This window comes from Gorilla gorilla, chromosome 16 (assembly GCF_029281585.2).
Source record: "Gorilla gorilla gorilla isolate KB3781 chromosome 16, NHGRI_mGorGor1-v2.1_pri, whole genome shotgun sequence".
Lineage (NCBI taxonomy): Eukaryota > Metazoa > Chordata > Mammalia > Primates > Hominidae > Gorilla > Gorilla gorilla.
This window is the reverse complement of record NC_073240.2, coordinates 53,407,880-53,435,170: the sequence shown is the minus strand read 5'-3', so window position 1 is coordinate 53,435,170 and position 27,291 is coordinate 53,407,880. Positions and strand designations below refer to the sequence as shown.

At 36.3% G+C, this 27,291-nt stretch overlaps 1 protein-coding gene across 9 annotated transcripts in view; it reads left to right on the top strand.

Moving 5' to 3' along the window:
* ATOSA (atos homolog A) overlaps positions 1–27,291 on the top strand; it is a 98,015-nt gene that overhangs the window by 14,106 nt on the left and 56,618 nt on the right. The window contains exon 1 of one of the 9 annotated variants that reach the window (XM_055363043.2): positions 10,784–10,956. The exons of 6 other annotated variants lie outside the window; for them this stretch is intronic. In XM_055363043.2, coding sequence (XP_055219018.1) covers positions 10,950–10,956 — 7 coding nt within the window. In that variant the 5' untranslated portion in view covers positions 10,784–10,949. Of the gene's footprint in view, positions 1–10,783; positions 10,957–10,982; positions 13,684–27,291 lie in introns of those variants that run through there. 2 more of the 9 variants (XR_008671795.2, XM_031002328.3) reach the window with 2 other exon arrangements.

The following is a 27,291-nucleotide window of genomic DNA, read 5'->3' as shown; positions in this document are numbered from 1 at the left end:
TATTGTAAAAATCACATTTTTGATTATGGTAAAAAAAAGTGCCAATTTTTGGTCACCAACAGTATATGAGAAGAAAAATTGTCTTTCCCGTACCTGACACTCTTGTTAGCTTTAATGTATGAGCAAAACTCACACAAATGATTCCAAATTTGATTTCGCATTCTTATAGATATTCTTGAAAGAAAATGACTAATTACTATCTGATTTGTATCTTGTTTTCCTTCACGTACAAATAGTAGACATCTTTTCATTCTGCAACATTATATGCCCAAGCTAAATTCTGACTAAAATCTTCAGTCTCCCCTCACCCACGTAATTTCAACTTTTATTTTAGATTCAGGGGGTACACATGCAGATTCATTACATCAGTGTATTTTGTGATGCTTGGGTTTTGGGATACAGATGATCCCATCACCCAGGTGGTGAGCACAGTACCCATAGGTATTTTTTCAGTCTGCACCTGCCTCCCTCCATTCCCCTCGTAGTCCCCAGTGTCTACTGTTCCCACTTTTATGTCCATGTATACTCAGTGTTTACTCCCATTTACAAGTGAGAACGTGCAATATTTGGTTTTCTGTACAAGAGTTTTTTTCTTTTGGACAATTTCTAGCTGGTATTCCTTCCCCTGCACCCCCCCTCCCACACCCAGAGATAGGGTTTCTTCTGTTGCCCAAGCTGGAGTGCAGTGGCATGATCATAGGTCACTACACCCTTGAACTCCTGGGCTCAAGTAATCCTTCCACCTCAGCCTCCCAAGCAACTAAAACTATAGGCGCTCACCACCCTGCCCAGGTAACTTTTAAATTTTTTGTAGAGACTGGTCTTGCTATGTTGCCGAGGTCTGGAACTCCTGTCCTTGAGCAGTCCTCCTGCCTCAGCTTCCCCAAGTGATGAGATTACAGGCGTAAGCCACCATGCCCACACTCTAGATGGTATTCTTGATTTGACTTTCAGGAATTGTTCTGTGGCAGTTAGGGCAGTGGAAAGAACATGGGTTTGGAGCTGGACAACTCATTGTTCAGACATCAACATTATTACTAGCTGGGTGAGTTTAGTAAAGTTAAACTCTCTATGTCTTAATTGCCCAGAAATCTGTGAAAATGGGAATAGCAATTCTTTTCTCAAGGTTTCTGTGAGGATTGAAAGAAATAGTACATGTTAGCATCCAGCTCCATGCCTGGGCACAAAGTGGGCACCAGCTTTCTATGAAAACAAGTTGTCACGCTGAGGATACAGGGCCAGTATTCCCTAAATCTACTTTTTCCAACTAGGATTCTAGAACTGTAACTATAATAAAGTTTACTAACATAGTACTTACATCTAGAAAATCTATGGGGTATAATATCTAAAGTCTTTAGTGCTGTGTAAAGAGCAAATGAGAATTTGCTGTCATGACAGTTGTGCTCAACTGCAGATGTTGTCAGTCCATGGTTTCCTACTTTAGTAAGGAATGAGCACAAGGCAGAGTGGCCTTCTGTGAAGTTAAACTCTGGCATGGATTTCCTTTGTTGATTCAACAGTGTTTCAGCTTACTCTAATTTTGGATAAAAAGAAACTTATGCCTGCTCTCGATGGATAGAATTCAAATTTGCTCTGCAATGAATTTGAATTTTTGTGGCATTCATTTTACGTAGATACGTATATCTATTTCAACTATATTTCCCAACTTTTTTGATATCTCACTAAGGAAAGTTTTGATTACCGAGGTGGGAAGATTGCTTGAGCCCAGGAGTTCAAGACGAGCCTGGGTGACATAGGGAGACCCCATCTCTACAAAAAAACTTAAGAAAAAAATTAGCTGGGCTTGTTGAGGCACGCCTATAGTCCCAGCTCTTGGGATGCTGAGATGGGAGGATCACTTGAGCTGAGGATTTAAGGCTGTAGTGAGCTATGATAAAGCCATTGCACTCTAGCCTGGGCAACAGAGGGTAACCTTGTCTCAAAAAAACCAGTTTTGATTAAATAGTTAAATTAATGTAATATGTGTCATCTTAACAATATGTACAACTCTTAGTTTATCTTGCAACAATTAGGTGATCTGAAAAAAGTGATGGTTTTGTGCACATGATCATTGGGCTAAATTTTTTTCTTTTCATTCAGTATTTATTTGATGAACTATTCTGTGGTATGACCTCTGAGATATGTATTGTATTCTCTGCCCTATAGAAAATATAATCCAAGAAAGAAGATAAGTATAATGCAGGACATTTGAGAACTGAATGAATGGTAAAAGTAATGTTTACTATCAAAGGTCATAGGGAATGATTAATTCCACTGGAGAAGTTAATTTAGGGCTGGGACTGTCTTAGCAGAGACAGCAGCTGAGTTGATCCTTCAAAAACTGTTATGATTTGGATAGATAAAAATTTAGAGATTGGGGCAGGGAAGGGAATGGAAGGAAGGACATTCTGATCAGAGGGAATGAGTTAAGGTGTGAAGATAGGATTCCATTGTTTAACGGATGGCAGATAGACTAATGTTAATGGGAAGGGTTGCTTTGGAATAGGGAGAGATTAGAGTTTTAAATGTTAAGCTATAAGGAGTTTGAGCCTCATTCATTTGCTAGTATCAGACAGTCTTAAAATCAGTTTTTAGCTTTCAAAATTACATTATCGCCCGCTGTTATAAAAATTACCTAACATGCATCTACTGTTAGCTAATTCTTTTTCTTCTCCATTTATTTTTCCCTTTGCCACCATTGTTTGTTTATAATATATGAAGGATTTGTGTTTTATTTTACAAAAATTCTTGGGAATATTAACATGGTACACAATACTAATAATACTGTGTCTTTTTTTTTTTTTTTCTTTTGAGACGGAGTCTTGCTCTGTCGCTCAGGCTGGAGTGCTGTGGCTTGATCTCAGCTCACTGCAAGCTCTGCCTCCCAGGTTCACGCCATTCTCCTGCCTCAGCCTCCCGAGCAGCTGGGACTACAGGCACCCACCGTGCCCTGCTAATTTTTTGTATTTTTAGTAGAGACGGGGTTTCACCGTGTTAGCCAGGATGGTCTCGATCTCCTGACCTTGTGATCCGCCCTCCTCGGCCTCCCAAAGTGCTGGGATTACAGGCTTGAGCCACCACGCCCGGCCCTATGTCTTGTTTTATAATACTCTTTTTGTCAGAGTAGTAAGCTGCACTATTTATTTTGAAATAGCTGTGTGTTAAAACAAATGGAAGAAAAATACAGAGTAAAACTGGAGATTCCATTTTTCATTCCAGATAATTGCTGGCAGAAGTTTGAATTCTATGGGATTAGAGGCTTTCATACCCTTCAGTTTCATGTAAGGTCTGAGAATGCAGGGAGTCCCCATGATACTATAAGCTTTCCTAGCTGTGTTAAGAGTAGAGATGTATCTTCTTCTCTCTCCAACCAGATAAACACTTTCACACTAAAGCTTTAAAAAAAAATGGTGGTCGTAAGAGTGAGGTTTGTTCAGTATATTGTGGTAGAGCACTAAGAAGCAATCTCAGTTTCCTAGTCTTGGTTTGCCACTATCTGTGTGAATAATCACCAACCTCTTTGACTACCAGTTGCCTCATCTGATAAGAGATTAGATTCGATAATTTTGGAGGTTCCTTCTAGGTCTAAGATTTGATCATTCATTAATCTTTTGTGGTTTTTTTTTTTTTTTTGGCCTGGCTTGTAAGATTTCTGCTGGCATAACTCCTTTCTTAAATATTGTTTATCTGAGCATGTGTGTCCTTCTTAAGTTGGCATACTAACTATTGAGAAATTGAGGTAAAGAACATACCTATGCCTTTGAGTAATTATTGTGTTGATTGAATGCTGGTTCTGCAGGCACACTTCTGTGGTCCAGGAGGTTGTAGTCTAACCCTGGCCTGTACCTTTTGTTGTAGCTTATGGTGCAGAATTGAGGTATTTACCAGGGTACTCTAAGTTGCTAACAACAACAAAACAACAACATTCAGGTTACGTATTAAATCCACTTTAAAAAGCTGAGGATGTGAAAATAATTTTGTTATTCTGAAATTACAAAATCACTCTGTCCCTAGAAACCACAGTTGGAAAGATCTTTAGAGTGTGTGAGTTTCTTTCATTTTTACAGTTGAGAAAACGTAAGACCCAGAGAAAAGCAACCTGTCCAACTAAAAAAGTGAAACTCAAATTCCCTGCTAGTTGCTGGAATATTTTCTGTATTTTGTATTACTTCATGCCTCTAGCAGAGCACAATTGCCTCTAGGTTCTGGCACCAGAAATGAAATAATGATCATCTGGCTTTTATCAGGAAACTGGAAAGAAACAGGCTAGGTGATTATATTTTGACATTGTTCTCAAAGTAATACATACATACTCTTAGAAGTAAGTCGAATGGTAATAAGTAGACTCAAAGTAAATAAGACATTTCATCCTTGAAACTAGGAAGCTGAGAAAGAGATGGATATAAAGAAATAAGAAATTAGAGATAATTGTCAAAAAATCAGGAAATGGTATAAACTAATTATTTAGAAATATAGAAGACAATGTTTTTTCTTTAGTTTCAATGTGTAAAAAATGAGGCTAGTGATAATACCTACTTAAAGGGCTACTGTAATGAGGAAATGAGATAATCCATATAAGGTGCTTAGAAAATAGTATTTAGGCCAGGCACGGTGGCTCACGCCTGTAATCCGAGCACTTTGGGAGGCCAAGGCGGGTGGATCACCTGAGGTCGGGAGTTTGAGACCAGCCTTACCAACAAGAAGAAACCCCATCTCTACTAAAAATATAAAAAAATTAGCCGGGATTGGTGGCCCATGCTTGTAATCCCAGCTACTCAGGAGGCTGAGGCAGGAGAATTGCTTGAACCCGGGAGGCGGATGTTGCAGTAAGCCGACATCGAGCCATTGCACTCCAGCCTAGGCAACAAAAGCGAAACTCTGTCTCAAAAAAGAAAAGAAAATAGTATTTGATTCTGAATAAATACTCAATAGATTTGCCTATTGTTATTGTTAATAAATTAGCATTTCTTCAATGCGTAAGATAAACACATTCCAAGTGTGCTGAAGGAAATATACAAAGGCTAAGAGAGTGACTAAGTGAGAGCAAGGAGAAGTCCTCTTTAGTTAGGTAAGGCCCCTGAGAAAATGAGCAGAGGATGAGAAGGCACCAACTGTGTAAGGGGGAAGAAAATCCCAGGCCAAAGGTATATGTGCAAAGGTCCTGAATTTAGAAAGAGTCTGGCATGCTTTAGGAACTGAAAGAAGGCCAGGTACTATATGATAGTTTGTGCTTCCCTCATTTCTTCATTTTATACTGTCTCCTTCACTAGAATAATTGTTCTTCAAGGGTGGTGATGACATCTGACTTCTTCCCAGCTGTTTTCCTCACACCTGTCACAGGTTGGCACAGAATTAGTATTTATTAGATGCTTGATAAAAAATTAAGCGCCTGTTGCTTGCTTAACAACTACTGTATAAGTTCTAAGATATCATAATTTTATATTTGGGCTTATATCAGTGAGTTTCATGAAATACAAAATTCATGCTTAAAAAATTTAACATATTTAACCGTTTTATATCTCTAACTGTACCATTAAGTTCAAACTACTTTGATGGGCTGGGTTAAATGCTACATAGGATGACCCTGGTTTATGCCTGTTGTCCCTGTGTCCAATCCTATTTCATAATGGTCTCCTTTCACTCTAAGTGTGTTACCACTGTTTGGATCATGAATTTTACTTCTTTATGTTTTTAATATATATTTTTTTCTTTTTAGAGACAGGTCTTGCTATGTTGGCCAAGATGGTCTTGAACTCCTGGCCTCAAGCAAACCTCCCACCTCAGTGGGCAATGAATTTTATGATAACCCTAATAGTCATTTTACTGTTCTGCTAGTGCACTCAAGTCTTGTCTTTCATTAACTGGTATTTCATTCTGTACTTAGATAGCTTAAATATAGATTAAAATAACTCATTTGCCCAGCTGTGTTTTGTAGGATATTGCATCTAATATTTTGTAATTTACATGGGTCCTTGTATGAAATCAAGGGATTGACAGCATGGGATGCTTGTTTTGATTTAGTACAGAACACTTGGATTTTGTTTTAGAAATGCTCTATTTCTAAAATGTTTCTACCAAACACCCATATTTTGACAAAATGTTCTTTTTCAAAGTGATAGGAATTCTTATGAATATTTCCTTCTGCAATAAACAGTTGTGATTATATAGTCATATTGGTTAAATATGACAACATTTTAGAATTTAACTGTTAGAAATAGTAAAACCTTAGACATCTGGACCATTCTCCCTCTCTTGTTCACTGAAACAAGTATTCACCAAGCACTTTCAATGTGCCTGGCACGTATGTGCTAGAAGTACTGTGATGAGCGAGAACTAACATGGCCTCTGCCCTCAGAAACTTGTGGTTTGAAAAAAACAAGAAACAAAAAACAAAGTCCTTTCTTCCTGGGGCAACAGGTGAATCAGAAGCTGAGGTTACCCTATGATGTTTTAGAAGAGCTGGGGGTTGGGGGTAGGGGAGCTGGCCCAGAGGAATAAGAGAGTATCAGATGGCCCGTACAAACTTACAGAAATTGTACACTCTACTATCCCTTTCTTTTTTTGTTTTTTGAGACAGGTTCTTGCTCTGTTGCCCAGGCTGGAGTACAGTGGCTTAATCGTGGCTCACTGCAACCTCCAGTTCCTAGGCTCAAGCAATCCTTCTGCCTCAGTCCCTGAGAAGCTGGTACTACAGGTGTGCATCACCATGCCCAGCTGATTTTTAACTTTTTTTTTTTTTTTTTGTAGAAACGAGGTCTCACTCTGTTGCCCAGCCTGGTCTTAAACTCCTATCCTCAAGCAATCTTCCTGTATCAGCCTCCTAAAGTCTGGAATTACAAGCATGAGCCACCATGCCTGGCCTCCACTATCCCTTTCTGTTTGTGGTGGTCTCCTATATTTTGAGTTTGAATGGGAGGGGAGCATGCATGTTTGATGGTTTGTTTTGTTTTTGTAAATGAAGAATGAAAATTTATTCCCATTAAGTGCAAGCTTCAATTGAGGCACTCAGTTTATGAGGTCTTACTGATGTTTCCTCTCTTAGGTGCTGCAGTTAAAATCTTGCTGGTCTAAAATGGTAAAAACTATTGAGGTATTCAAATGATAAGTACTTTATAAACTGAAATTGCATTGAAAACGGAGAGCTCTGACAGAAAGGTTGACTCTAGCGTTTATATAAGGAAAAAGACAACTATTATCTCCCTCTACACAGAAAGCTATATTCAGTAGTTATAGGATTTGTACATTGTGAATCCTTAGGGGTCTCTAAACATCTGTGTCTTTAGAAGTAGTGTCATCTCTAGTAAAAGAGGGCCAGTAGAATTGAGTGGTGGCAGCCTGTGATGTATGTGAATTTTGGCTGTAAGTCTCTAGTGACTATTTTCTCCAACTCTATTTAGTAAAATTCTACCTAATTTCAGCTATTGTGCTTCCAAAGTCCATGTTTGTTGAATATGATATGGTAAAAACCAATATCTATTTGGAGACAGTGGAAGGGATGGTAGTAATTGAGAGACAGTGTCAGATGGAGCAGTGACTTTAAAATTTTTTTGACTGCAATCCACAATTAGACATTTCACATTGCTCCCCCATGACAACATCCCTATCGACCCCTGCCCAAAAACAAGTTATTTACCAATCTTGCTATAAGCAATGATGACTGATTTTTTCTTTTTTCTACTTTATTTGAAAAGAAAATTATAGTCTCAACTCTTTATATTAATTTTACAGCACATTAATTCTACAGATTGTTTTAGCACTTAGAACTAAAAAGTGTTCAAGATTTGATTTTGTTACCTTCTCTGTGTAAGCTTAAGTTGCTGACTTTTCTGAGTTTCCATTTTATTGATTAAAACTGGGATAGTAATAGTATTTTACACCATTTTATAACTTTATTAGAATGACATAACCTGAGTGTAGTGGTTGTGCCAGGCACTTACTAAACACACAGTCAATGAGTATGTTCTCTGCGAAGTTTGTTAGCTTAGGGAATTGGGAGGATGCCACTGATAATAATGGTGACTCTTATTCAGAGGAAAACTAATTCAGTTTTAGACATGCTAGAGTTTGAGGTAGCCAAAAGAGTTTAGTCATATCACTTGGAAGCAAACCAATGTAAAACAGTTTCAAATAAGCAAATTTTAAAAAATGTTAAATGCAAAGCAAACAGTATTAAAGCTTTGGGGACTTAATGATTGAGTCTCCTTACACCTATACAAGATTGGCTAAATACACATACAAGTGTGTCACTCTACCAGATTTCTGTTAACATTCTCCAGGATTTAAACTGCAGAATCAGTCATTTGTATGACTGTTTGTCTCTATTAACAAAAATAATGACATGTATCAGTGATAGGTAATTGTGGAAAAAAAACAGCACTTGGAATTAAACCTAGAGTGGATGATTCTTACAGGGTAACCCACCGGCTACCTTAATTTTTATGATTCAGTTTCTTCATCTACAAAATATTATTTCACAAAGTTGCAATTGTCAAAGGGACAAGTAAATATGGGATCCATTATCTTCATGGAAAAACTTTTCATAAAATGTTATTTTATTATAGTAAAAAATGTGTGATTGGTTTTCAATTTCAGATTGAATCAAACATAGCATTCTTTGTAATAGCAGGAGATTAACAACATCCCAGAATATATCTTTAAAAGAAGTATGGATAAAGAAAAACCCATATGCACCTCTGCACACATTTTATGTAATAGTGGTGATACTAATTTACAAAGACAAAGTATATAGGATATTAAAAGTGAATTCTTAATACCTGATCTTGATTCTTATTAAATCTGACTTATGTGTATGCAAGATATTATTAGATGAAGTGTTTGTCCAGTAGCTTAGCTTATAAATAACCCCCGTTCTAGCTCATTTTAAACAATGTAGTATGAATGATGCCAAAAAACAGGCTAGAACATTTTCTTCTTTCCAAGATCTTAGATTTGGTAAACAAGCTACTGCTCCTGGAACTAATCTAGGTCATCATAACCCAAAATCTTTTGAAATATGAGAGTCCCAATTAAGTCTCTTAGGTACTTTTTAGCATTTTAATTTTAAGAATGTGTTTAACTCTTAAAACAGTATATTTGGGTTGCTGTTTGGCCATTTGGTTTATTTGTACCTTGTTATAATGAATGCAAGTCAGTGGGTAATCATTGCAGCAAATATGATTGCTAGGAATCTCATGTAAGTGGAAGTCAATATAATGTATGGCTTAATTTATCCCTGAACTGACCTAACATCACATTTTGTTTTTTAATAAAAACTGGTTTAATGATATGATAAATTTCTCTATTTTCCACAACTGTTAATAATGTTATATTTTAACTATTGCTTAGTCTTCATTACAAATTATTCAGCTGTTAAATGTGTTGTTCGATGTGACATTATTTAAAAACTTTAAAAAAAAATCAGCGTCACAGAAATCTTTCTTTGATCAAGAGTTGTCTCATTCCCATTGTTATTAATACAGTATACAACTAATGTATGCTAATGTATTGCTGTTATTTGTGTGTGTGTTTTTGTATGTATGCAGACATATGGTCACATCATGTAGACCTGATGTCTGCAAAGGGAAAGAGGAAACTTCAAATTAAGAGCCAAGTACTGACCTAGGTGGTTTGTAGCACTTAGAGAAATGATTATTCCCACTTTTCAAATAAAGAAATAGATTCAGACAGGTTAAATAATTTGGTAACACATCCTATAAGTGGAAAGAGCTTGAATTTGTGGCTTTCCTCCATTATGTCTTGCTGCTTTAAGGGGTCTTTCCAATCATGAGGTTGGATTTTGTACAAACGTGTTTACACTACCACATCTGAACATTATCCCCTATCCCTCAAAGACTATTAGGAATAGAAATATCCTATATGTGTAGCACATTGCTACTTTGAAAATAATTTTATCCTGTCCTATTTTATCCTTACAACATACCAACATTGCAGACAAAGAATGAGGAATTTCAAAGAAGTGCTTAAGATCAAAAAGCTGATCAGAGGTAGGATTTGGGCCAGAACCCACATCGATGGTCCCTAGTTCAGTGTCCTTTTCAACCTCCTTTCACTTTCTCTGGATTAGGTGATCTGTGATCATGAAGTAGTGAAGTTTTAAAGATTGAACCTTTTATCGTTGTCTTTGTGATCACACTACAGCTATAAAACAGCTATCTGTTTGCAGTCAAATCCTATTTTTCCATGTTACAAGCAGTGTATTAATGGTAATTTTGAGGTATAATGAGGCTGTCGTTGTGGTTATTGAATGACTAATACATGGGAAATGCTTACATGAGATTTCTGTATTTAAACTTTATTTTTGTGTAATGCCATATTTGCCTTACAGCAAATAGTAAGTAACATATGTAAGAAATTGTTAGGGAAAGGATACTAGTGGTTAAGAGCACACATATTAGATTTAGGAAGACATTAAGTTTGAATCCTGGCTTTACCCACTTGGTTCTAATTACTTGGGCAAGTAACAAGCCAGTTTTAATCTGTGGGGATAACAACTACCTGAGTATCAGAGAAGAGTACGTAAAGAGATTAGCATCATGCCTGGCCCATGGGCCAGTAGGTAGTGGCTATTTAATATATATATATGATACATATATTTAGTAATTATTTAATATGCGTATATGTGTAGTAGCCATTTAAACATTACCTTTGAAGGGTTCTTTTTTTCTATCTGCAATAATTTTTTTGTTTAGAAAGTCTCAAAGATAGCATGTTATCTCTTAAAGTATCTTACTATCGGTAGATCTCAATTATTTCTGCTAACAGAAAACATAGATGATCTGGAATAGTTATTTGAAATTTTCCCATTTTATATTTGGAAAACATAGTTTTGTTTTTAAAACTTTTGTAAAAGATCTACTATCCTATTTGTTTCCCTACAGGAGCATGGTATGTTTCCTGAACTGTCCATTTAGAGAACATACTTAACGACCATGCTAGGTGGGTTCCGGAGGAGCAGGGGAAGGAGGTTTGTTGTGGTTGGGGATTGAGAACTGAGAATCTGGGACTAACCCTTGTGTAGAATTTCATGTTATTCAGATTCTTAGTTTGTAGTCTTGAGATTTACAAAGTAGATAATGTGCCATCATTTTATAGCATACTCATTATTTAGTTTTGTGTACCAAGATGAGCAAACTGGGGGAAAGCAAACTTTTTTCAAAAATGTATGAAGTGCTGTTCTGAAATTTATTGGAAAACTAGCAGCATAGAGGGGAGCATTTCACTAAATAAAATTCTGTCTCAGTTGGATTTAAGTTTTTAAGGTGGCACATCTATTTGGAGTGTCTTTTATCATTTACAATTACATGTTGTGACTAAATACATTTAATGTTTTTTCTGTAAATTCTCTTTTTATATGACATCAATAGATTTATATTATAGATATATGATATCACTACCCTTTAATTTTAAAGTTTAAGGATTATAACTGAAAGGAACTATTCCAAAACAACCCTGGGATTATATATTATAGGAGATAGGAAAAGGTTAATTTTGAAATATAAATTTATTAATCCAAAAAATTTTTAAATTTGATTTCCTTTAACTTCTAGTTGTGACTTGTAAATTTTAGATCTAACTTCCTTATTTAAACAATGAAGATGGTCAAATAAGATTTTCTACTTGCACTAGTCACCTCCCATGATTGTGAAATCAAATCAAATATTGTATAAAATATAAATGGGGCATGGTGCTAGGTAAACAATTAAGTAGACATAGTACCTACCTTTTAAGCACTTACAGTGTGTTGGAGGAGACTGTCATTAAACCAGTCATTTTGTAAACAGTCTTTCTACATTCTGTGCAGTAAGTGTTAAGGAAAAAGTACAGTGGGCCTGTGACTAGTCTTGGATTAGGAAGTTGTACAGATGAGGAAACTGAAGCTCATAATGGTATAATAATCTTATATGTGGTCTCACTGTTAGTAAATGGCAGATTCATGTTTTGAACACAGGTTGGCCTACCTCCAAATTCCTTACTGTCTCTACCATGCCATTCTTTCTCTGAGTCACCTACCTCAGGCTTATTGTGTTTCCAAACACCTCTTGTTATTTCTCAGGGGGCTTAGCAGCTCTCCCTCTGGCTAAATGTGGAGCCGGTGATCAGATTCTTTAATGAGATTTCTTTAAAGCAATAAGCCTCTTCCGGGTTGTATTTCTTCTGTACTATAGAACTCCAGGAATCCTAGAAGCTTCTTCAGGGGTAGAAATCTTGTGGATTCTGGGTCTGATATGAAATTGCATGCTATTTGTGGCTTCTCACTTAAAAATAGCCTCATAGTGCTCGTGGGGCACTTTAGTAACTCCAACACTTCCATCAGACTCCACTCCCTAACCCCAAGACACTCAAGATAAACAAAGATCTGAGTAATAAACGGCATGCTTCTGCTGCGGCCTCAGCCTTCTCCCACAAACCTTTCCTGTATGGAAATCCTAGAGCCACCACTGATAATGCATTTTATAGGAAGAATGCAAATAAAGAGTTCCATTGCTTTAAACGTTTGAAAACCACCATCCTAGTTGATGTGACGTTCAGGGGAAATATTTCTAAAATGAGAAATTTTTATAATTCATCACATCTGTTCATCCCCTACTACCTTCATTGATTCTCCCAAACAACTTTGTAAGCTGGGGAGGGATTTTTGCTGTTAAAGTTTGTGGAGACAGTATGAACTGGTAAACTGAAGCCCAGTACTTGAAACCTGAAAAAAAGTCTATACTTTTATATCTCTGGGTAATTTTATGATAACAAAAAGTAAATGAATTTAAGCTAAACGTCATTGTTCTATGTATCCAGAGACATTTTACCACAAATACCTAGTTAAATCTTGTATTGTCAGAGATTACTAAGTAACTGATAATTTTTCCTTTCTGAATCTTTTTCTAGTCAGTCTGGTAACCTGTTTCTTTAGCCCTCTTAAAAGGTACTGCATGCATTTGAGGAGAGACCATTTCAGGACCTATCCCATTTTAAATATGTAACAGGTTGTGCTTTTCTAGGAATTTGTGAAGTTTGTTGTAAAATACTTTATATAAAGTTCCAGGTATATGAAGGTTGACAATGCTTTATTCTGATTGTTGTAAATTTTTGTATTTATACGTTTTCAGAGGGTTTCATTTGGTAGAACCTGATTTAATTTAGATGTGAAGTAACTGATTCCTTCCACAACCCTTCTTTGTCTTCAGTTCATGTGCATCACTAACTGAAATAAATTTTTGTCTTACGAATTTCTCTGTTTTAAAAGCAACTGAAGAAACACATTTCAGGGGCAAACGCTAGAATACTTTGCCATTATCAGTCTACTGTTCTTTCCTTTCAAGTTGCCTAAACACAGCTGAGTTTGTAAGACGAGCAAAGAAAACATGACAGTGCTGCCAAGTAGACAGGAAGCTGTAGTGGACCTAGCGAGCAGGGGAGGTTGAGCACACCCTCTGTCCAATCAGCTGTGAGTGCTGTTGCTATGTGCGCTCTTACTCTGCTGCCTTTGTGAAAAACCTCACACGGAGGGAAGCGGGATCAGCACCCAACGCTGAACATTTGTTTTAACCGCTGCAGACATCTGGATCCCTCAGTTACTGATAGTATAGCTATTGATAGCTAGAAGGCAACTTCTTTTATACAAGGATTCCAGTATGGTTTTCAGTGGAAACAAAGGGCTTCACAGAGAAGGTGTGTAGTGAAGTGTTTTTTAACGGCTTTATTTTTAAGCTTCCAATTTTCTGTAGCTGTTTACCAGTTGGCTGTGGTGCTTGCTTTGCATGGATTTTTAATAAATAGGTCTAGGAAAATTATCTCACTTTGAAAACCATTGAACTTAGAGAATTTTCTTTAGCTTCATATAGCCTGTTTTCTTTGAACGGCAGTACTGAAAAGATTATTAAATTGCTGAACTGAACAATGAGTAGGAAGAAAAGAAACCAAATACAATGTGCTCACTTTAATGGGGAAAAAATGTGATAGAAATGAGAATACAGGGAAGAGAATGTGCATTAGCCAGAAGCATTAACTGTATGTGGGGGCAGGAGGTATTTTTTAAATTAAAGCTGTTAAGACAAATGTATTTTAAATAAGCTGCATATTTTTAATTGAATTCATGTTTCTGAATTTGACAAAGATTGTCAGAATTTAACTAAGTGAGATTTTTGACATAGTTTAAGGAATTGGTGTGCCAAAATCTTTTTATAAAGCATTTCTGAAAATCGTACCTCAAATTGTGCAATCTCTTAATTATTTAATCCATTGACTAGTTCTGTGCAGTTCAGATAAAGCATCATAATTCAACCGCAAAGTCAGTGTAGTGTTCTATTAAACATCCATATAGAAAACTGAAGGATAAAGGATTTTGAAGACAACATACAAGGTTAAACTAGTATTTTAAAATTGAAGTAGGCCTCCTAAATGTAATAATTGCATATCTGACTTAGTTAATACTTCAAATATAGTCAAATCTTATTAAACTATACTAATATAATATATGTGATAATTGAACAGAGTATAGGTTACCATTTGTTTATATAGGATCTGGAAAAATTGGTCTGTTCAACAGATTATAGGAAAGTTTTAAAGTGTTTTAATAAACAAAAGGTCTTTTTGTATCTTTCTCAAATACTGTGAAATTAAAGTTTACATATGTGATTTAGCTAATGATTCTTTTAATTAAAGCAGAGCAGACTAATTAGCATATTGCCCATTTTACGAACGATCCGTATTGAGCTAATAACCAGCTTTTCCTTTGCTTTTTCGTTTTACATGGCTAAGTGGCCTTTAGTTCACTCAGTGATGTGTGTCTGATGAGTAAAGTTAGTATAAGCTCAGAGTTAATATTAGGGCTTTGTTATCTCTACAAACTATATAGTTTGGAATAGGATGGGTTTTGTTGTTGTTCTTTTCAAAAAATACCTGTCATTAGAAAGTCTTAACAGTGTTAGCATTTCTGGTAAGGAGAGATATTTCTTTTCTTTAAAGAGAACTCAAAATATTATCCCATGCTTTTGTGTCCTTTGCTGATCTTTGTAACAATACTATGTATATAACATTTGTATTAAAAAGATTTCTAATAATTGGTGAAAATTTACAAAATAGTCCTTAAAAATTAAAAAAATGTTTTACATAGACCTACATGTGGCTGAAGTTTAAAAGACTGGCATTTCTTAGATTTTCAAGTTTGTAAGGTGCAGCCAAAAACTTGAATTTGATAGAAGTTATAAAAATTATAGCAAAATAAAGTTATATTATTTGGACTTGGTGGCCTCCACAATATAAAGCACTCACTTCAAGAAGAGCAGCTGTGTGTAGAAGGGGTAGGGGTATGAGAGGGAGTTTGGAGTGAGAGGCAGACACAGGCAGAGAGGACTCAAGTTTGTTAAATATGACTAACCACATGAAAGTCAGTCTAGCAATTTTCATTTTTTAGCTGTAACTCTTATGAATTACTAATTTTATTTTCTAATTATAGAACCATAAAAACCAAAGTTTTGTTTAAATTGATTTGCTACCCATTTTATGTTGGTTTATTTCATAAAAATTAATAGAGCCTCCAAGAGAAAGGCTATTTCTCATTCATATGCTGCAAAAGATGGGGGAACATGAAATTGTAAGAAAGTTGAGTGTACTGCAGTGTCACACAGAGGCTTTGCCATTGTGTTCAGGAGGAATATTATTGGCAGAATTCCAGACATTATTGCTGGGCTTAGCACCTAAAAATGTTTTATATACTGGAGCATCTGAAAGTTCCTATTCAGTAGCAGAACTTCAGGGTAGTTGAGGTTTATAATCTGGTCAGTTATAATAACATTGCTAGCATATTTCAATTTTTTGGATTTGTCTATTATTTGACAATATAATTTTTATTGTCTTTGTCTATGTCAGATCTTTAAATTGGCTATTGTTTTGTGCTTATGGAAAAATACTTTAATTCTCAAAAACAGTGATTTCCTTTTTGTTTTTGCCTCTTTATAAGGAATAGCAAATAGAAGTGCTAGTATTTACTAGATGCAGTGATTGCTACAGTTGGTTTTAAGTAAAACAGATTGTTTTTGATTATTTTGAAATCAGGCAATAATATATAATGCTGTTTACAGTTCTTTAAAAAATATGTAACTTAAAAACTCAGATTGGGAAGGGGTAACAATCTGAGTTTTTCTTTTTCTCTAAGTGTTCTGTGAAAATCTTTTTTTAAATCGTTCCTACTTCAGGTATTATCACAAATGTTTGATTTCTATATGTATCCCTTAAGTGACATATGACGCATGTTTTCCTTGACTCTTCCTTGCCGTAATTTCATTACTTGTTCATAGTTTGAATCCAAGAAATATTTGCTTTTCATAGTCAGCAGGGCCAAAAATTTGGTCTTGACAACTTTTTGTCAGGCATTTTCACATATCGACAGTGTTTTTGCATAAACTGTATTGCTTTTGCAAGTATATAGTAAATTTTTTTTAATCTTCAGATGTTATAGTATCAAAAAATCAAAGACCTAAGTTTTAAAAATATAATTGTTTGCAGTATTACTTGAATCTATTATATAATCCTTTGTGATGAGGCTCAGTTATAAAAGTGACAGCATGAGGACTATTGAGAAACTGGAAATATCTTTCTGTTCTTTCTTCACTGGATTCCTCAGTTTTACTCACTGAAAGACTTCTGGACATCATAGGACTTGAAGAGAAGGTTTATAATAAGCCCAGGGACAGTAAAATTATAAATTTGAGGAAGTAGTCAAGATAGAGTATAAAAAGTAATCAGCCCCTAAGGCTCATACATGGTTGGGCCTCAGATTTTGCTATAAGCTTCCTGTCATCTGTCATAAGAGAGGGATGCTGTGTGAATCAGTTATGTATATTCCTGTTCTTTAACATTGCTAAATTTTTACCATTAAAATTTATGTTGGTTTCTGTTTTCTTAATATTTTGAAGGTGTTTTGTTTTTTGAGGTTCAAATTTTGGGTGGTGGGTACAAACATAGTTAGAAGAAATCGTTCTGTCATTCAATAATATGATAGGAAATTATAGTTAATAATTATTGTATATTTCAAAATACCTAGAAGAGAAGAATTGTAATGTTCCCAGCACAAAGAAAATATAAATGTTTGAGGTGACGGATATTCCAGTTACCCTGGTTTGATCATTACACATCATATACATGTGTTAAAATATCACATGTACCCCCCAAAATACATACAACTGTGGTATATCAATAAATAAAAAGGAAAAACAATTTTGGGTGGATTGCGTGTATAATTTATTATTTAGCTGTGTAATATTGGGCATAGTTTCACCTGCTGGGCCTTAGTATCCCCCTCGGTATCATGAGATTTTAGGATGATTGTGGGATTTAAATGAAAGAATGTGCAAAACTACTTAGATTCATTACTACTTATTAATTAGTTATTATAATAAAATGTGAGATTGTATTATAACTTTCCTCTTCTTTAAAGTTATTCTACGTTAAAAACGTGAATAAGTTGAGTTTTCTCAGTATTTTGAGAATTTTAAGCATAGTTTTTTAGACCTTTCCCTAAGATACACTTCTAGGTTTCTCAGTTTCCTAAGGTACTTCATTAACTGGAAAGCCATGGAGATATGGGGATTGGGGCAGAAAAAGAAGACAGGGTTCATGGGTAAGTGCATGGCTAAATATCTGAAGAAAGATAATAGTCAATAGTGGTAAGGAAAGAATGAGTAAAATGAGAAGAGACATAGAAGGCAAAAGAAACATTTGTTCTGTTTGTAGTGTTTTGATAACGTATTCATACTGTTTGATTCTTGTAGTGTTATTTTGTTTCTGTTGTGTGTGTATGTACACTCGTGTGTGCTGACACCCCCAGATTTCCCCCACCCCTCTGACCCCTGCAAATGCTGAGCTGATTGACTAGACTTGCTAAATCCCTTGGTGATTTATTTACTGGGAAGTAACTTTATTCTGACTTTTCTTTTGAATTCCTCAGCTAGAACTGAGCTAAAGGTGACATTGTAATTGCCTTCCATATTAATGACAAGGGACAAGCCAGCTGCCTGGAAGGCAGAAATTAAATATCATCACAGATACGAGTGTAATTGTCTTGAAATATTAAAATTTAAGACTAAAAATCTAATGGTTTTGTGAAAACTCAAACTTCAAAGCCAAAATGCTCTTTTGTCATTTTCATAAGTACCCAAAACTTCAGCTTCTTTCAACTGACCACAGTATTTTCATCGCTTTGAGCTGACATATGTTATTTTGGGAGAGAGGTTTAATCTGGTTTCCATTCTATTTTTCATATTTTGATCAAGGGTAAAATTTTTGTGATTTTTTTTTTTTTTTACATAAACTAATTTAGCCCTCCAATTTGCTGGAAGGTGCAGGTTAGCTTAATGAAAGAGAACACACAAATGTAAAACAAAACAAAAGTATTTTCCAAGTATACTCCATTTTATCACTGTCATTGAGTCCAGTAATATTAACCAATTAGCTTCTGCATTGGGCCCAGAGACTACTTACAGTTTACAAAAGGGGAGGCGAACCCTTTTAAAAATAGGTATCCTAATTTTAACTGACTACATTGCATTGGTGTATATGTTTTTGAGTAATGCATACTTACCTTAAATCGCTTCTCTCAAAAATATCCATGTAGAAAAAGAATGATTGCTGTACATCAGCATCTTCTACTGACCCTTTTGAGAATGTGCTGAATGCTATCAACCCCCTTGCTAGGGGGAAAAACACATCTATATTTATGTACACATAATTTTGTGGAAAATACCAAAGAGGATCATAAATTACCTTAGGTTAAGAACTTTTTTTAACATAATTTGTTTATAGTCAGAGTATGAAAGCATTAATATTTAAAAATTGAGGCTTAAAACAGACTGGATGCAACTTTCAGAGTATGTATGCAAGCAAAGTGTCACATGGTTTTTTTTCCCCACTTCAAGGGATATGGTAAAATGTTCCCATATGTGCTCCATACATTAGTACCCTTGTAGATGGGTTTGCCCTGGACAGTACCCAGTATCCCTTTGTGGACTCCTACGTTCTAGACGGGCTTCAAATAGAAAACCTAGCACAAAAGGACCAGCTGGAATGCGGTGTTCAGGTCTTCAGAACCTACAGGCCACATCTCTGAGTTGTAGACCGAGATTAGAGAAGACCTAATGACACCTCCTTTGGCCTTAGACTGCCACCCGGAATCTCTTCCAGAAATCATTCTGCACAAGAAATGACAGGTCCACTGCTATGAATGTCACCCAGTTCTATCTTTGTTTAAGAGAATCAAGCAGAACTGATCTGTGTGTGCCCAAGTTTCTCACCTCTTAATTAAAAAGACCTGTCTTCCGTCCACTTTTTATTTCTCCAGGAGTTTTAGATTTCACACATAGACGCATTCAGTGGGAAATAGCATGTTGAGAGTACTAAAAGTAGGGGTCATTCATATGGTTGGGAGAAGGAGGTTGAAAGGACAGAATGTATTTTGGGAGACCAGCCTATGTTGTAACCATTTTCCCATGAGGTAAAAATGTAAGACTAAACTAGGTTAAGTTTAAGGATAATTTTGGAAAGTCATGTGCCATTTATGTAGGATTGATGAAGCTGGGGGAAAAAAAACAGCACTGGGATAGTGGATTGTTGCCTTTTTAACACAGAATATTCTTATGAGAGTATAGGTAAATCTAGAATTTGGTTTTGAGAGGCAGGAGTTTGTTTCCTTTTGTTACAATGTTTTCTCAGATCTTTGTCTCAGAGTTCTTATTGTATGAGGTGTGGAGTGATAACACCATATAATCAGGAATATTCCCACAAAGGATAGTGAAAAGGACAATATTTTCTACTTGAGAGTCTTCAGGCCCTGAGACTATGATGAATTGTGTCTGATGGTTTACACAGAGCACAGAGAAATGAAATTGAATAGGATTAGTGCAGGTAAGACAGAAATGAATTGAGGAAACCAGTAAGTTTTCTCGATAACACTGACTAGTTCTAAGTCATACATTTTAAATGTCATACCCACTGGGAGCTTTCTCTGATGTCCAAGATTGAGTTCCCTCCTAAATATTTCCATAGCACCTTGATCTACTCCTATTTTATTTATCTTTTTAAAAATTATTTATTTATTTATTTATTTGAGATGGAGTCTTGCTTTGTCGCCCAGGCTGGAGCGCAGTGGCATAGCGTGATCTTGGCTCACTTCAGCCTCCGCCTCCCGGGTTCAAGCAATCCTACCGCCTCAGCCTCCCAAGTAGCTGGGATTACAAGCATGTGCCTCCATGCCCAGCTAATTTTTGTATTTTTGGTAGAGATGGGGTTTCACCATGTTCGCCAGGCTGGCCTCGAACTCCTGACATCAAGTGATGTGCCTGCCTCGGCCTCCCAGAGTGCTGGGATTACAGGCATGAGCCACTGCGCCTGACCTCATTTATCACATTACCATGAATTAGGCTTATCTGTGTTCTCTCCATACGACTGCCCCCTACTAGAAGTTAGCAACAGTAGCTTTTATTCTCCCATTGCCTCTGGAGAAGAGCTGAATCTCAGGCAGTTTTTAACACATAAATATCAAATAGTTCTTTTTTCTACTCTTCTAGCCTTTCAAATTACTTAGAATTTAGTTTTCTTTGTATAGCTTGAGTTGCCCTCAGTTGCTCACATAAGCATTCAGTAGGTTGCTGTGATCAATCTATAATCCTTTAAATGACTGTTGAGGCCTAGAAATTCTAGTAATCAATACAGAAATTAGAACTCAAAGTGTTCTCTCCTTTTATTTTTTATTTTTGACAATTTTTGCCCTTGATGTAGAGATTTAGTGATTGCCTAATAATTTTAAACAAATGTTTCCTTATCTCATTGAAGAGAATTACATTGATAAGATAGAAAAACAATTGGCAATTAAAATATGAAATCCAAGAGAAGAATAAAGTAATAGTTATCTGGGAAGGATAACAATTAGCTTTTATCACTTTAACCAGAAATAAGCTGAAACTAAGAAAACAAAATACAGTGAAACATTAAACATCCATTTGAGTGCCTACCTCTTCATGTCAAGCACTGTGCTAAGCAATAGTAGTTGGTCTTAATTCTCATAAAGCTCAAATAATGACTTAATTTTATTTGTGCTAAATTCTAAGAAGGAAAAGTATAAGATGTCATAGGCTCTTCTAACAATGATAAAAAGCCATGAAAGAGGGTAATAGGATCAGATGAGATGGATGTAATGAAGAATTATGTATGTAAGCTGAAACAGAGATCATCTGATTGTTTCTTACCCTAATTTTTTAATCTGAAGAATCTGATGAAGAGGTAAAGTTAAATTTTTCCTCCATAAGAATAGAAATTAAGTTAGAAAATGTAGGCCAGGCGCAGTGACTCATGACTGAAATCCCAGCACTTTGGGAGGCCGAGGTTGGAGGATTGCTTGAGGCCAGGAGTTCAAAACCAGCCTGGCAACATAGAAAGACCATCTTTCCAAAAATTAAAAAAAAAAAAAAGCCTTTCACAAAAGCAACAAACATCTAATTTTTGAATAAACTTAACAGATATATTCAGGAACTTTACAAAGATTTTAAAACTCTACCAAATAATATTTTTAAAGACTTTCATATATGGTGAGATTTAAACCTTTAAAATACAGGGTTTTTTTGGGGTTTTTTTGTTTGTTTGTTTTGAGACTGAATCTCCCTCTGTCGCCCAGGCTGGAGTGCAGTGGCGTGATCTCGGCTCACTGCAACCTCCGCCTCCCGGGTTCAAGTGATTCTCCCGCCTCAGCCTCCTGAGAAGCTGGGATTACAGGCACACGCCACCACACCCAGCTAATTTTTGTATTTTCAGTAGAGACGGGGTTTCACCATGTTGGTCAAGCTGGTCTCAAATTCCTGACCTTGTGATCCGCCTGCCTCGGCCTCTCAAAGTGTTGGGATTACAGGCGTGAGCCACTGCACCTGGCTAAAATACAGTTTTAAAAAAGTTAGTTCCAAAAAAAAAAAAAAAAAGAGTTCAAGGCCAGGTACTGTGGCTCACACCTCTAAGTCCAGCACTTTGTGAGGCAGGAGGATCACTTGAGCCCAGGAGTTCAAGATCAGTCTGGGCACCCTAGTGAGATGCTGTCGCTACAAAAAAAAAAAAAAAAGCCAGGTGTGGTGGTGCATGCCTGTGGTCCCAGCTACTCAGGAGGCTGAGGCGGGAGGATCCCTTGAGTACAGGAGTTCAGGGCTGCAGTGAGGTATGATTGTGCCACTGTACTCCAGCCTGGGCTACAGAGCAAGATGCTGGGTCAATTTTTTTAAAAAGTTCAAGTGTTTTTTGAGTCACTAGCTATAATTTTTGGGAACCACCGTTAAATCTGAAGATTGGAAAAGCAGAAAGCATGTTAAGAGAATTGGAATATTCTCCTAATGCATGAAGTATGAATCACTTTCTGACCACAAAATTTTTTCATGGTACGTCTTTATAAGGCCTGCTATGAGGGGAGTTCTGGAAACAGGAGGAATTCTAGTGATTTAGTGGAATACAGAGGGTGGGGCATCTTGTGGTGGCCCTGGGAGAGAATGAGTTTGGCAGGTGTGATGGGAGCATAAAAGGGAGTGATGGAAGGTGAGGTTAAAAAAGGTAGATAGGGACTGTGTGTGGAGGCTCACACCAGTAATCCCAGCAGTTTGGGAGGCCAAGGCGGGAAGATGGTTTGAGCCCAGTAGTTTGTGGTTATGGTGAGCTATGATCAAACTAAACTGTAGCCTGGGTGACAGAGTGAGACTTTGTCTCAAAAAAATAAATAGGGTCTTTTTTTCACCCATCTCTCATTACTCCCCTTTATGCATCCAGTGTTCTGGCCTGTCTGGGAATGGTGAGGAGTCAGATATGGGAGATTGCTGAAATAGCAGTTCAAACTTTAACGTTGATGGCTTATTGGAAATAAGTGAGAGAGAGGAGGCGTAAGTGATTCTAAGATTTCAAGTCACAAAAAGCAAAACAGCTACAGTTGGAACAAGTTTTGTACTCTGGCCAACACCCTCATGATTATTTTTAGTTTGTGGCAGGCTAGATGTAAGAGTTAGTCTGTTAGTTTGTGGCCAAACTGATACTAACAATAAATGGGATTGTAGTATTTTGTAATTTCAAAATTTGGCTTAAGTAGAATTAGATAATTGGAATTGGAAGGGGCCATCTAGTTTCACATACCTTCATTTTACAGGTGAGTTTGCTGAGGCTCACAGAGTTTGACTTTTCCCAAGGTCTCAGGGCTAGTTTATTACAAAAATGAAATTAGAATCCAGGTCTTCTGGCTTCTACTGCAGCAATTTTCATACTTTTTGCAAGTTGCTTAGCATTATTTTCATTTGATTTTTGTTTTATTGAGAGATCTGTGAATTTCAGGATGTATTACAACTATAAATGCTGATCTTCAAGATCTGCTATTTAGCTATCAAAATCTAGGGGAAAGATCCAACTTAAATACAGAATTTAAACAGATTGGCAAATTTATCTTCTAAAGAGAGGATTTCAGAATAACACAAAATAAATAATTGCTTGATCATAATAGTTGTGCTTAGTTGACTACAGTTCTCATTGTGTGAGAATCAGCTGAACTAAAACCAGTTTAGTTTAGAATATTTAGAAATATTCTATACTTGGCTGCCTGAAGTTAATGATAATGACCACAGAGTCATCCAATAAAACATTAATTAAAATGTTACTTTAGCATTAAATCCCACTACTTGATTGTTATCTTTATCAAAGGATACTGCCTTTGGCAGAGTTACTGTTTCAAAGAGGAGACAGAGCAATATGAAACTACTTTGTGGGGAAAAAAATCAGAAAATGTGTTGTTTCTGTTCTTACCAACCTTATAGCAAGGTGATATATTTACAACTGCCATTTACAATTATAATTTTCCATCTCAAATAATTGATCTTCCTATATTTGCACAGAGAGTAATGAATGAATCCGCTCATACTGTTACAAGGGTGGCATTTCCTGCCTCCTTCAACTGGCTGAATGACTGAAGGAACTGGTGGATATACTTTCTTGATGTGATTACATCATCTCATTTTCTTTTTGGCAAGCTATCATTCTCATACACTTCTGGTCCATCACCCCCTTTTTTAGAATTGACAGTTTTCTGCTTTCGTGGAACATGGTCTACCCTCCCCATCATTGCTCCTTCAGATGATAAGCTTCTCTTGGGCTGATCAAGATGGGAGCAGTGGAAAGGAAGAGAAAGACCCCATAGCACTGTAGGGGGGCTCTTGGTTACTATTCACACAGAGAGTGAAGTCAACTTTCAGCTCAGTGCCTTTTGGCAGCCTTTCTCGTAAAATATCCAGTGTTCATTCATACCATTTTTTACAATACAGGTTTACTTTAACCAGTGTTTATTAAACATACATTTTGATGGAAGTATTTTTACTTTGATTAATGTACAAACCGTTTGACTAGAAATACGTAAGCATAAGTTATGAATGCAGTTCTTATAAACGCCTGTACCTGTAGCTGTTTTATTTTTTCTTCAAATAAGAGGTTTGTGATAAATGGTTTCATTCTCCAAGACTGCATGTCTTTTCAAAAGACGCTTAAAAGAACTGCAGTAAACGTGGGAGTACAGGTATCTCTTCGACATACTGATTTCATTTCCTTTGAATATATATTCAATAATGGGATGCTGGATCATATGGTAGTCCTTTTTTAAATTTTTTGATGAACCTTCATAGTGTTTTCCATAATGGCTATACTATTTGATCATTATATAATGTATAAATACATTGAAACATCACACTGTTACCCCATAAGTATGTATAATTATGTCAGTTATAAATAAAAATTTAAAAGAAGCTGAAAATCATTCAAATAGTTTGCTCACTTTGTTTTCAGTTCTAGTAGTATATATTGCATTTAAATCAATCTGATAAAACTGATAATTTTAGGATAATCATATTTAGTTTATTTTAAAATGTGCGTAGTCTGCATTTTAAATCTCTGATATAAGATTGCTGCCTTTTTTTTTTTTTTTTTTTTTTTGAGACTTGAGTCTTGCTCTGTTGCTCAGGCTGGAGTTCAGTGGCAGGATCTCAACTCACTGCAACCTCTGCCTCCCAAGTTCAACCGATTGTCATGCTTCAGCCTCCCAAGTAGCTGGGGTTACATTACAGGTGCCCACCACCACACCCAGCTAATTTTTGTATTTTTAGTAGAGTCGGGTTTTCACCATGTTGGCCAGGCTGTTCTTGAACTCCTAACCTCAGCCTACCAAAGTGCTGGGATTACAGGTGTGAGCCACCTCACCTGGCCCACACTATAGTTTAATTGGAAGCTTTTTTGTTAGTAAAAGATAAAAGAGTAATATGTCTTAAAATTGACACTTTAGATTTGATTAGTTAACAATAGTAATTGTACATGAATGACTATTACATATACAATGGGCCTATTCTTGGAAGTACAGTGTGATGGTTAATATGTGGGCTTTGGGCAAGTATCTTAACTTTTACTGTATTCTTAGTATTTTATGAAGATTAAATAAGAAAAAATATTCATCGGCCAGGCACGGTGGCTCACACCTGTAATCCTAGCACTTTGGGAAGCTGAGGCCGGCGGATCACGAGATCAGGAGTTCAAGACCAGCCTGGCCAACATGGTGAAACCCCGTCTCTACTAGAAATACCAAAAAAAAAAATTAGCTGGGTATGGTGGCGGATGCCTGTAATCCTAGCTACTTGGGAGGCTGAGGCAGGAGAACCACTTGAACCCAGAAGTTGGAGGTTGCAGTGAGCCGATATTGTGCCATTGCACTCCAGCCTGGGCCACAAGACCAAGACTTTGTCTAAAAAAAATAAATATTCATCACAGAATCTGGCATATAGTAAGAGCCTAAGAAGTATTAGCCATTATTATAACATTATAACAGTGTTAAAACTGCATGATTGATCCACAAGCACAAACCAGAAAGCAGTTACCAGCAGTCTTCAATGTAAATGAAATAATTCAGCTGTTTTTTCAGCTATTTTCTATAGATAAGACCTTTTATAAACAGAAATCTGACTGGCACTAAATTGCTATTTCCCAGACTGTTGTATTTATAGAATGCTAAAAGCCATCATTATACAATATATTTTACTACTCATTAGATACTCTTATTCTGGCATATCTGTAAAATATAGAAACCTGATATAAATATTCAGTAGTCTAGTCCAGGGGAATTTTGTTCAAGAAACTCAGCACCAGAGGTTATATGAGAAACAAGGTTATTGTCAGTAGACTTTGAGAATGTCAGTTACTATGAGAACTGTGCTTCCCTTAACCACTTAACAGTTTTTTTTGCTTGTAATACAAGTTCAGGAACAGATGATATTATAGAATTAGCACTTATCCCTTCTAGTAACTAATCTAGTCTGATTTTCAGGCCCGAAGACTTGTAAGTATATTCATACTTATCAGATAGTAAAATACTTAATATAAAAAGTAAACTTTTAATTTAAGCCTATTCGGGTGGAATTTTTTTTTTTTTTTTTTTTTTTTTTTTTTTTTTTTTTGCTCTTGGGACAGTAAAGACTCATCTGAGCTTTGATACTTTCTTTTTTTTGCTTGAAGTCAATTTCAAGTCACTTTCTCCAGTAATTTTTTTTCTTCATAATCAGTGCTTCCCAAGGGAGGCTTCTTAAATATGATTTTAGAATAAGTGAATAGATTATTTTCATTTTTTATTTTTTAAAACTGCACAAAATAAGTATATGTTTTTCTGGCCTTTGTAGGAAGTAATATTTTAAAAATAGTAATAAGGTTTGTTTTTAGAGCAGTTTTATGTTCTCAGCAAAACCCTGCAGAACTTTCCCATATATCCGCTGTTTCCACATGCACACAACCTTCCTGTTAGTGATACCACCCACCCCAGTGGTACTTTTTTTTTTTTTGGCAGAATCTCACTATGTCGCCCAGGCTGGAGTGCAGTGGTGCGATCTTGGCTCACTGCAACCTCCGCCTCCCGGGTTCAAGTGATTCTCCTTCCTCTGCCTCCCAAGTAGCTGGGATTACAGGTGCTCACCACCATGCCTCATGCCCAGCTAATTTTTGTGTTTTTAGTAGAGACGGGGTTTCACTCTGTTGGCCACGCTGGTCTCAAATTCTTGACCTCAGGTATCTGCCCGCCTCAGCCTCCCAAAGTGCTGGGAGCCATTGTGCCCGGCCCACAGTGGTACTCTTTTTTAACACCATCACCCATAGTCCGTAGTTTACGTTAGGGTTCACTCTTGGTGATTAGGATATGTATTTTTTCTGGCATGTTATAGAAGGTAAGCATTTTTAAATATATAGATGTTTCTT